The sequence below is a fragment of the Centruroides vittatus genome, unplaced genomic scaffold (assembly GCF_030686945.1).
Source record: "Centruroides vittatus isolate TY-2023 unplaced genomic scaffold, ASM3068694v2 contig_15, whole genome shotgun sequence".
NCBI classification, from domain to species: Eukaryota; Metazoa; Arthropoda; class Arachnida; order Scorpiones; family Buthidae; genus Centruroides; species Centruroides vittatus.
Window position 1 is genome coordinate 1,510,787 of NW_027120927.1, and position 12,481 is coordinate 1,523,267.

A 12,481-nucleotide genomic window follows, 5' to 3' on the forward strand; every position below is an offset into this window, starting at 1 on the left:
GTCCCCTATTTAAGTGTTAGAATCCGGAAAACTCCACGCGGCAGTCGATTCGTCAGTCGAGCACAAATCGGCCCCAACTTACCAGTGTTCGGGTTTTATCTACTCGACAATGGTGGGTCTCGGAGCGATCGTTTAATAAATTTCCAACGTATTACGCGAACGTAACGGCAACTAACGCACAAAGACGCCTTAAATCCGATAAAATATTCGGACGAGTGGCAAAATTAACATAAACGTTCACAATAGTAATTGACTGTTCCAAATTGCACGGGAAATTAAATGGTTTCTCGCTTCGGGTTTTTAAAATGAATTTTAACCGGGAAAGTTCGCAACATTAAGTCAAAGTGGAGAGAAAAGTTCGTAAATAAAATGAAGACTTTCCTTAAAAAATGCGACCATTTGCATTTTTTAACAATAAAAAAAACAACCCACAGAAAAGATGGAAGGTATAACTTTTATTTTTCGGGAACATTACACTCGAAATGTTCCAATGCAAACACTTTGATATTCTTATGCTTCCGTTGAGCATAATCGTGGAATGTACAGTACGTACGTTCGATATCGCACTACTTTTTTTTTATATGTAATTAGAATTTTTAGCTGACTTTCTGAATGATTGTATGTAAGTTATTCGTCCCGTGCTGATTTAATATACATTTATATATATATTTTCGGAAACCTTTACTGGAGTGAGCGTATCCTTAAATGCAGTCAAACAGGCAGAAATACAGCAACCAAAAAAAACAGTGCGCCTCGAACAAGAACATTGTGTGTGAGATTACTATCACAGCAGTGAGAATTACTTTTAAGTAGACATTTCCTCCGATAACAGAGTTAAAGGAACATTTGAAACGTGTTGACAAAGTATACGTAGTGTATGTGCGAGTATATATATACATAATATATACGTCTTTTTATATATTATATCGGCATTATACATATTGTATATAGATAGTATTTATGTATATAACAAGTGTTATCTAAAATGTAGAATATATTTTTTTACTTTCTCTTCCCCAAGCGGATACGAATAAATATAAATAATCATCTTTCACGTCACATATACCGATACAAATATATCACAACAAATGTACATATACGTCAAATTCACGTGACTATCTTACCAAATTATATGTATATATATATATTTATGTATACTTTATATATAAACATTTACACTTCTTAAACTAATTTGAACACAATAAAATTTCACTCGGGCCCGTCTGCCACCCAAAGTGAGTCGTTTCCGGTCTCCCCGGGCTGCTGTTGCTGTCGTGACTTTTTTAATGCGTTACAAAGCAAATAAAATTGTGTATTTATGAAATGGCAATAGACGAAAAACAAACGTCTTCCCCGTTATAAAACTATATATACATCTTTGGTATATGCTACACATTTACATAAACTAAGAATACTGAAGTTTTTGTTGGTTTTTAGGGTAATTATTGTGTGTATGTATATATATATTATGTAGTATATATAGTTTGTGTTCAAACTAGAGAAAGAAAAAAGGATTTGTTTTAGAGTTCGATAATGTGAGTTTTACACTGTTTCCTTTTTTCCTTCATCTGTATGTGTTCTTCCGTTTCGGGCGAACGTTGCAATTTGGCGTTGGGTCTGAAGTTCATGCCCAGGCTCTGGACGCCTTTAGCGATACGAGACAACGGAGATAACACTAGATCCTTCTTGATGATGATGGGAGAAGAGAGAGGATTGGGTAAATTCAGCGACGGAAGAGAAAAGTCCTGGATAGCACTTTCGCTGTGCGACGTTTTCATCTTAGAAGACATACTCTCGGTGTCGAGAATCATTTCCTCCTGCACCAGAAGGTGGGTGACCTCGTGCGAAGAGGAAGGAATGACCGACGACTTGCCGGAATCCAGATCCTCCGACGACTTGGAGAGTTTCCTGTTGGGGCCCGATCTGACCAGCGACATGGATATATCTTCGCCGGATCGGCTGTGTGACGGAATCATTTCCGAACTGACGTGGATTTCCGGCATGGAAGGGTGGGAGCGCTCGTCGTCTTCCGCCGCCAGAAAAGACGCTTCCTCCGACGTCTTCCTTCTTAGCTGCCTTAAAGTGGCTTTCTTCATGGCATCCAAGACGAAATCGTCGACGTCCACTTCCGAGTGACGGTTGTCCAACGCGGAATGTCGATCGTCCACTAGAGCCAGACCACTCAAAATACTGCTGCTGGATTTTAGACTGGGGCTGGTGGCCAGAATGCCACAACTCTCCAGCAGGGTGTCCTGAGAACCACTTTCTTCGTCCCTCTCCAAACTTTCGGAAACGGTCAAGTCGGGTTCGTCCAGATCGCTGCATTCCGAATAATCCGAGCTCAAAGTCCTGTCGTTGATGTAAGAAACGAACGTGGAGCTTCCCTGCTTTTTTCTTCTTCGAATTGAATCGTCTTCCGAGTCCGAAGAACTCTCCACGTGGAAGAGGGGACGCTGCTGTAACAGAATATAGAGACTGCACTACTGTACCACTTATCAAAATTTTGTTATCATTATTTTTTCTGCGCTACTTCCGACAGGTATCCCTAGACGATATACAACTGTAAACAGAGGGATATATTTTCTAAGATGGGGTTCTACATTTAAATTGCAATTAAAAATTTAAATGGGGTAAAATTTTTAAATTAAAAAAATAGTATTTAAAAAAACACTTAAAATATTTTTTGATAAAAGTTAACCACCTTAGAGCTTAGAAAAATATTTATCCTCGTTGCTTAATTTTTAAAATGCATTGTTCCACTGACCAAACAATACATTTCAAAGACCTTTTCTGTCAAAGTCAATTATTTTCGCTCTAAAAATATGTTTACTAATTTTAATTTAAGGAAATTTACAAGAATAATTTAACTCTGTTAAAATAAATATATTGGAAAACGGATTTTATAGAGAGTCTAATTGCATGCAAACCGTACCAGTGATCCCGTGGGTTCCATGACCGCGGCCAGGGATGGTCCGGTGGTCAGGCCGTTGGTCCTCTTTCCCAGTCCCCGGACCGAACGAATGGGGTTGAGTTTGGCAAAGTGGGAGGTCATGTTGTTGAGGGCCCGGGTGCCCACCGACTTCAGGGCGTTGAGCTGGCCCTCGGAGATGTTTCGGGGCATGGCGGAGAACGACGGCAGTTCTAGATGGAAGGGCACCAGACCCTGGGCATGCCTGTTGGCGCCGCGGTAACTGTTGGAGCAGTTGAGCCCGCCCTGGGCGAACGGCATCTTGCTCTTCCTTCTTTCCAACTTTCCCTCGAAGAACGGAACGTTGAGGGATTTGACGCCCAGAGCCACTTTGAACGCTTCGCATATGGCTTTTAACGATTCTGAAAAAGGGAACAGAAAACGTTTATCAAACACTCGGGGATCTCTTCCGGGACACGGTCCGGACCCGTCTTTCCACCGACCTGCGGCTTCTTCTTCGCTGCGGATGGGCACCGCCATGTTGTTGAAGAATCTGGTGTTGGTGGAGCGAAACATGTGAAAATATCCCGACTGACTGTTGACTAAATAGTGCAGGCGAAGACAGTTGTGTTTAGATTTGAATAAAGATGGTTCTGGTCCTAGCAAGAGAAAAATACGGCATGTGAGGAAATAGAACACAATCGTTATCTTGCAATTCAAAAAGTTACATAATTATCGACCACTAAAAAATATTTATTATTTTGAGAGTAGAGATGAGTTTTATAAAAAAAAATTGTAAATGCTAATAACGAGTAAAATCGTCATTAACTCCGACGACACACGACCCCCTTTATCCCCTCAACCTTTAACCACTAAATTTTAACCACATCAGTGCTCATAATACGCAAACTTCTCTACAAAATTTCAGAAATTTTCGACAAAAGAAACCGAACTTAATAAGCTTCAAAAGAGGGTGAACAAAATCGTGCCCCCACATACACTAATTTCCATACATACATACATACATACATACATTATGTTGAACTATGGAAAAGTATGTAAATTCACCAAACTCGGCAAAAATATGAAGCAACTCTCTGGCTTTATATTCCAAAACACAGCACCCAAAAATGTCGAAATACTTTTTTTGTTATTAAGCAACAAAAAGGCAAAAGTCGATTTTCGTTTTTTGATTATATTTTCCAGAAATTATTTTATACACATGCCAGGTTTTTGATGATTTTGGTGTCAAAATGACACCCAAATCTAACGTGGGAATTTTTTTAAAATTCCGAAACAAAATCGCAAGTCATCCCAGAAGCCTGAGCTCGCTTACTGCTCGCCCAGGCAATAATACAAGTGCTGTACTTTTTTCGTCATTTTGAATTTTCTTTATAAACAATAAAATTGATTTTACAAGGTGGGAAATAAATGCTGCTGATTGTAAAGACATTCCGATTAGAATAATAATAACCGAATTATACCTTATTTATTGGGCTGCAATTTGAAAAAATTTTAGACCTATAAAATCCCACTGTTGTCTGTCTGTTCTTCCTTTCCTTAATCTCAAGAACGATGTTAGATAGACGAAAGTCAAGACCGGATATGGAAAGCTTGGGCAGGAAACTCCGATTAACTATATACCAACTTCCGATCCAGACCGGAAATCACGTGAATTCAATTCAAAAATTTTCCCTGAAATGGAGTTACATAGATGACCGGCATGGCTGTTGTTAACAGGAAAACTATAATGTACAGGGGCAAGACACTAAAAACACTTTCTTCATCTCAAATCTGTAATTTAATAAATTTAAAATATATGATTAAAAATTAATCCCCCCTCATTGTAACGAGGTCACAATAAATAATTGCTCCTATTTATTATTCTACCATAAATCTGGTTTCGTTTTGTCGTTTTGCTTAACTTCGCAGTTTCCCAGAACCTAGGACGACTCGCTATACATTATTTAGAAGTTTTTGTAAGCGAATGTATCCTTCTTATGTATTCCTAATTATATAGGAATGAGTCCTAAGACCTAATTGTTCGTGATAGTGATGATAAGCCATGATAGTTATTAAATGTACACCTATTGCCATAAAAATTAGCGCACCGAGAAGAAGTTGTCCTATAGCTGTGAAACTTGGCATGCAGGTAAGTCTCAAGCAGATATGGAAATGATTAGTTATAGCGTGATGGCTCATTGTGTAATTCCAGCTGAGGGTGTTAAAAAAATCTTGAGTGACTAGAGAGTAAATTTTGTGAAACCATAAGTTTGCATCTCGACTGGTGAGATTTTTCTGGATCAATGAAATTTTTACATATAGAATCGTGTAAAATTTACGCTTATTTTTTTCTATTAAAAATGTGCATTTTGTTCGTTAAAAATAAATTTAAAGTTTGTTTTTAAACTCAAATAATTAATTTTATAATTTGTAATAATGTAAGAATAATAAAATCACAATTTTAATTTATTTTTATTGATTGTTTTATTAACTGGTTGAACTGGAGGAAGTTGAGCGGTGTGTTATGTGACAAGAAAGTTAGCTGGAAACTAAACGGTAAATTGTACAAATCAATTGTTAGACGTGCAATGTTGTATGGGGCCGAGACACGGGCAATCACAAGAGCCCAAGAAAGAAAGATGGAAGAGGCAGAGATGAAAATGTTGAGATGGATGTGTGGAGTGTCAAAGAAGGATAGAATAAGGAGTGAGTTTATTAGAGGTTCTGTTAAGGTGGGTCCCTTGAGCAGGAAGATGCAAGAATGTAAGTTGAGGTGGTTTGGCCACATAAAGAGAAGTAGTGAAGATTATGTTGGAATTAGGGCTGGAAAACTGGTAGTGAAAGAAAGGAGGAAGAGAGGAAGACCAAGGCTGTGTTGGAAAGATGAGGTGAAGGAAGACTTGAATCAGAGGGGACTTAAGAGAGAATATGCCCTTGATAGGAAGAAATGCTGACCCCATATAAACATGGGAAAAGGTAAAGAAGAAGCAGCCTATTTTATTAACTACAAAAAGGAAATATGCTCTTGATATAAACAATTCTCTTTCAACAGGATAGTTCAACAGTGTTAGTTATAACTAATAATTATGGATACTTTAGCATTTATTATTCTATTATTTAATATTCTTGCTTTCCCAAATAAAAAAAAACAAAATGTTTTTGGAATTGCCATCTGTTAAAAATAAATTTAAAGAAGAAAATGCATACTTTTAATAGATGACAAATAAACGAAATGTATAAACTCATGTAATTTACAATTATTTTATGTAGAAATTGTACTGATGTGATGGAAAAACTTCACTTGTTGAGATGCAAACCAACACCCTTGCAAATATGAACAAGACATGCTATCTCCAAACCATGCAGTCTTTGACAAAAGGTTCCACAAAATTGCTTGCTTTCCCGCCCTTTGGTGGAGTAGTTAGGCGTTAGCTACATTGGCTATTTTACCAGGTGTTGACATTTTTCCAGGTCTGTGAGTGGTGTTGGTTGGAAATACAGATGGCAATCTCTGGTAAAAAAATGTTCTGGAAAGGTCTTGAAATTACGTTTTAAGGTATCGGTACATATGTGGAGAGATTGCAGTATAGTGTATGCACCGGAGGGCATGGAGTCATTGGTGGTCTTTCAGAGAACACTGATGAGTCATCATCTGTTGTTGTAGATGTGACTAGAAGGGAGTAAACATAAGACCATGCATAATGCATTCTCTCAACAGTGCCCCATAACCAAACGCATGAAAACACAAACTGCCAGTAGAGTCGACTATGAATAATACACCCCTTCACAATACGAACACAGGCAGCTATCAACTCATATAATTAATGCACAGAAATGTGAAGCTGCCTGCTCCCTCCTCATTCACACTTCCAATGTACTGTACAAGATACAGACATCATCATGATCCAAGAACCCTATACTATTAACATGATAGTCAGGTTCAATGACTTTCCAGTCATTGAACCTGACTAGAAGGATGCAAGCAGGAAGATGCAAGGATGTAGGTTGTGGTGGTTTGGCCACATAAAGAGAAGTAGCAAAAATTATGTTAGAATTAGGGCTGGAAAACTGGTAGTGAAAAAAAGGAGAAAGAGAGGAAGGCTCAGGACCATGCTATCACATCACGGCTGGCATTATCATCAGGAACAAAAACATTACTGCCTGCCTTGTCTCCCAACATACCACAGAGTACAGTGTTACAGACAGTCACACACCTTTACATATGTTCCATCTACATTCCAGACTCCACTAACATTGAGATGGCCATAGAAGACATTCATCATCTCCTGAACTCATACAAAGACAAACCTATCCTAATAGGAGATGACTTCAATGCCAAGTCTGCAACCTGGCATAATCCAAAAGATGACCCTAGGGTAACATAGTTAACAAAATCATGACCCAACACAACCTTACTGACTTAAACACCAGCACCCTTCTTACCTACTCCTGTGCCACAGGGGAAAGTTGGATCAACCTAACATTAGGAAACAGTCACATCACCCCTAGGGTCGACCACTGTTATACCACCGACATAGATTCTGCTAGTGACCATAGGTATATCTTCACTCAACTGAACACTACTAATACTAATAATCATAGTTTTCACTATACTCGGACTAACTGGCAGTTATTCCACAACACCTTCAATAACATCTGGGCTGGTACCCCTCACCACAATCATTATACTCAGGACACCTTAGACCATCTTGTCACCAGGCTTACAAATACAATCACTAACTCTTACATTATTACCTACAAACTCAAACATTGTAAACACAAAAAGGTTCCTTGGTGGACCACTGAACTAGAAAACAAGAAAAAAGTAGTTAGGAGATTAAGGAGGCAATTTAGGAATTAACAGGACCCAGACATTTAAGTCACACTTAGAGATCAGTACAGGCATGAACACAATGCTTACAAAACTCTTATAAATAAAACAAGGACAAATACTTGGAAGGATTTCTGTACCAAAACTTGTGGTTGCACTCCCTGGTCAGAACCGTACTACTTAGCTTGTAAGGAAAAATGCCAGCTCCAAACCCCTCCACTATCCCGATGGTAACTACACTAACAACACCGAGGAAACTATCATGCACATTCTCACTAGTCTTTACCCTTCGGATGACCCACAGCAGGATGATAATACACAAGCGGTCATCTGAAGTTCTACACTCACTCTACCTAATACAGACAATGACCACAACTTCACCTACATCAAGGTTTTGAAAGCCATCTGTTTGCTCACTGATAACAAAGCCCCTGGTCTTGACGGCATAACCACTAGGATGATAAAACATGCATTTGAGGACCAATCTTATAGCATTTGTAATCTGCTTGAACACTGGCCTTTTTCCTACTCAGTGGAGAAAGGCTAGTGTCTAGGAAAGTGTTAGATGGTCTAATGATTAATAGGATCACATGGCATCTACACAAGCGTAGAGCCCTGCATCAGAATCAGTTTGGCTTCTCTAAAAACAAAGATACAGTAGATGCCATTCATCAGGTCGTTAACTACATCCACCAGGCTAAACAAAACAATCAGCATACCGCAATTATCACTATTGACTTTAGATGCACCTTCGATCACGCCTGGTGGCCTTTTATCCTGCACACAATACTTGCTCATCACTTCCCTCAAACTCTTTACAAACTTCTTCAGTCCTATCTTAGCAACAGGAGTGCAGGTGTTTATACAACACAAAATAACATAGTCATACCCATCACTCAAGGCAGTCCTCAGGTCTGGTGCTGGAACATAGCCTATAACTCTGTTCTGCACTTAAATGACACTTGGCTGCTGTATACAGAGCTAGAGCTATGCGGAGGACACAATTATCATAGCTTCACACCGGAACAGTGAGCATTTACAGGACATATGCAAAGACATTCTCAATTGTTATATGTTGTATACTGCACTATTGAGATGACTAGCAAATTTTATGTATTATTTATTACAACAATAAAACATCTGGTAATCTTAAACTGAGAGGTGAAATAACAGGAGGGAACAGTACACAATGACGTGTGCATCTGAAGTGAAGTTTGACTGTTTTAGTAGTTGTAGGTTTTTTGTATTCATTAAAGAAAGTTGTAAAAGATTGTAGGCAAATGTCTGTTGGGTTTAATTTCAGGCAATCACTGATTTTGTAGAGATGATTTTTTGTTAGGCTATTACTAGAGAGGATTCTTCCCGATGATGTCAAATTTCAAACACTCATCGAGGCAGTGTATAGTTGTGTCAGTTTTGTTTGGACAGTAATTACACTGGCTGGTGGTGCTGATATTGCAAATGTAAAGGAAGCAGTTCGTAAGCAGAGAATTGGTTCTTGTGTGGTTGATGAGGATGTTGATATGGCAGTCAGTGATGTCAAGAACAGAAATACCTGATGTGTTAGTAAAACCAAGGGTAATGATTGTTTCTGGGGTAGACTGGGGTAGATGTTCCAGCTATTGTTCTTAAAATTGATTCATAAGTCACTTTGGAATTTTTAAATTTAATTTTCTTGAAAACACTTAAGAAATGTGCCTTCTCCCCTTCTTCAATAAAGATTAATACCAAAGCTTATCCAAACACGAGGGAGATTTCATTAATACTCTATGATCCATGCATCCACTCGTAACAATACCAAATACCAAAGATTGAAGAAAACATGGCAAATTCTTTTATATAAGTGAGTTTGCCATATTTTGACTTTAAAAAATTAAATGCAAATAAACTTACCCAGTTCTATCCTTTCCAAATCTTCTAATAAAACTCTTTGATATCTAATGATTCTGTCAGTTTGATCATCATATCTAAATAAAAATAAGTTAATGTTTAGATATATGTTAAGTATTGTGTATTCTTAATCCTAATTTTAAATTATAGATTTTGCAAAAAGGAAATGTGTGTCTTTTTAAATATTTAACAATTTTTTTAAACTGAAAAAATTTTAAGTGATTAAAATTAATATAAAATCTTACTGAATTTTCTGTCTTAGAATATTGATTGAAATTTGTCATGTCCAAATATGGAACATTTCACACATGCAATGTTTCAAAAACATTAAAGCTAATAAATTTCTCAATTACAAATTGCAAAATTTCTATAAATAAAAACTTACTCAGCAACATAGTATGACATCTTTGTCAAGACTAATATTATGTCCATGTCTTGCTGACCGGGATCGCCCGTTCTGAAAACAATCTCGTTTATTTAGGGGAAACAGAAACTGTAAAACTAATGGCTTCAAATGCTCACATGGGATCCGCATCGATCAACGCCCAGCCACCAAGGACGACTTCCGTGTCAGGAATGAGGATCTTCTTACAGTCTTCTATTAGTTGTTTCACTCTCTCGTGATGTTCCTGTTCTGTGACTTCGATGTCGGTGGCATCTCTCTCTGGTGTCACTGCAGTTATGTCTTCTGTCAGGGGATTTCCCAGCATCAAGTCGATTGTGGCCTGCCGATAGGCATCTTTAAATTGGTTTACGTAATACCTATTTAAAAGAAAAAAGTAATTTTAAAAATTATATTTTTCTCTAACGACTTATAACAAAAAATAATAATAATAATTTTTCTAACAGAAACACAAAAATTGAGAAAATAACTTTAAATGAGTCCTGAATTATTTCTTAGTTAAGTTCAATATAGTTTGATTAGATATGATATTAATTTGAGCAAATTCATTAAGTTTCTGATTTAATTCTTTTTATTTTCTTGCATCAAAATCAGTTACATTTCCTTTAAATTAAAATATGCAAAGCCAAAACTTTCCATGACTTAGATCAGGGGTTAGCAAACTATGGCCTTTTGGGCCAGATCCAGCCTGCAAGGTCAGTTCATTTGGCCTGCTGCTGCACTGGGACACAAACTAGCTAAAATATAAATATTTATATAGAAATATCATAGATTGTAGATACTATGTAGAAAAAATTAAAATAAGTGTAAGTTTAAGTAAAAATGCCAAAATTGTTCCAATCTGATTTTTGCATCTGACAGTAATATAATTGATTAATTCATTATCACTACTAGGTACATATACAGACACTTGGCAATTTTATCATCAACTGTTATTCGGGAATTTCTTATTTGCCAAGACACATTTTGGCAAATAAGACGTTTAACTTGAATTAAAAGTGTGGTGTATTTTCGATTGTCATATTACAAGATATCCCGAGATGTAATGCTTACCGAGGAGGGGCTAAGATCCAAAACGTGTCTTGGTAAATAAGAAATTCCCAAATAAAAGTTGATAAAATTGCCAAGTGTCTGTACATGCACCAAGTAGTGATAATGAATTAATAAAAGAAAAGAAGACACGGTTTCAAATTATACAGAAATATAATTTTTAGGAAAATCAGTGAAATAAAAAAATTTAATGACTTTTTAAGACTTTGGATATAAGAGCGCTTTTTGTGTAAGTACTTGAAATGTTTCTAAGAAAAGCAATTACGAGTTTGCTGCAGCCATCATGTTTGTGTATTGGTAAATAAATATGTTGGTTGTCTTTATTTTTTGTATATTCAGTATACTGTATATATCAACATTCTAATTACATTTCTAAATTTTTGTCCAAATGGCAGTTATATTATTAGGTTCTGAAGATGGTGGTCCCTTTTTGGGCAGACTATTTATTTATCTCATGTTCCAAACTACACACTTTCTTGGCAACTGCCTTTTTTTTTTTTTTAGGCTACTAGTTGCCTAAAAAGAAAGTGCGTAGTTTGGAACAGGAGATAAATAAATGGTGGTCCCTTTTTGGGCAGACTTTGTCTTCAGAACCTAATTCTAATTACAATTTACTTGTTACAGTTTCCATGTTAACAAATTTCATTAAAATCAAAGCTAAGAGGGAAGTGGCAGTGTTATGTCCAAAATACTCAAACATTTTATTAGATGTTTTAATCATCATCATAAACATTTTATTTCAATTCAACTTTATACAACTTAATTTTTTATTATTCTGATTACTCTGGTTCTAGAATTAAAAATTTTTCAATCTATGCAAAATTCTGTAATAGAATTTTCTACGTAAAAGTTGTCATTCTTTGAAAATTAAAAGTTAGACTTAATATAAGAAGAAGTCTAATGATTTTTTCCCACATTAAGTAATTAATATAGCTATATGATGTTATACATAAAAATGTAATGATTCCTAAGTGGACCTCAGAAAATTTGTAAAATTTTCATATATATATATATTAAAATATAAACTACAATTTTAATATAACATGAACTAACCTACTAGCGGAAGTGTATCCATCTTTCATCATTCCGGCAAATCTTCTCTCACCCGTCCGCGTAAAATCTCCCTGATTTTGAAAGAATAAAATCAGTAAATTATTTACTACATATTTAATAAATAAGCACAAATATTCAAATTATCAATTAATATACTTTGTTAAAGAATTTACACAATTGTGCAAAAAATTAAGTGTGAAAAGGATATATTTTATAAAATTATAATTAAAATTTGTTAGAGGATGTTAAATGTATTTTTAGCAAATATTATTATATTTTAATAAAATGTTTGATTTTTTCAGATAATTTTGGTAAAATTAATGCTAAGCAAATTTCATTATGC

The 12,481-nt window shown here is 36.1% G+C and overlaps 1 protein-coding gene across 5 annotated transcripts in view; it reads right to left on the minus strand.

The window, feature by feature from the left end:
• Positions 1-440: 440 nt before the first annotated feature.
• Positions 441-12,481, minus strand: part of sp3 (spermathreecae) — a 68,087-nt gene continuing 56,046 nt past the window's right edge. For 2 of the 5 annotated variants that reach the window (XM_067262569.1, XM_067262565.1), the window contains 7 exons: positions 12,139-12,209; positions 10,155-10,394; positions 10,018-10,089; positions 9,636-9,709; positions 3,412-3,567; positions 2,933-3,330; positions 441-2,453 (listed from right to left, as the gene is read on the minus strand). In XM_067262569.1, coding sequence (XP_067118670.1) covers positions 1,521-2,453; positions 2,933-3,330; positions 3,412-3,567; positions 9,636-9,709; positions 10,018-10,089; positions 10,155-10,394; positions 12,139-12,209 — 1,944 coding nt within the window. In that variant the 3' untranslated portion in view covers positions 441-1,520. Of the gene's footprint in view, positions 2,561-2,932; positions 3,331-3,411; positions 3,568-9,635; positions 9,710-10,017; positions 10,090-10,154; positions 10,395-12,138; positions 12,210-12,481 lie in introns of all 5 variants that reach the window. The other 3 variants (XM_067262566.1, XM_067262564.1, XM_067262568.1) reach the window with 2 other exon arrangements.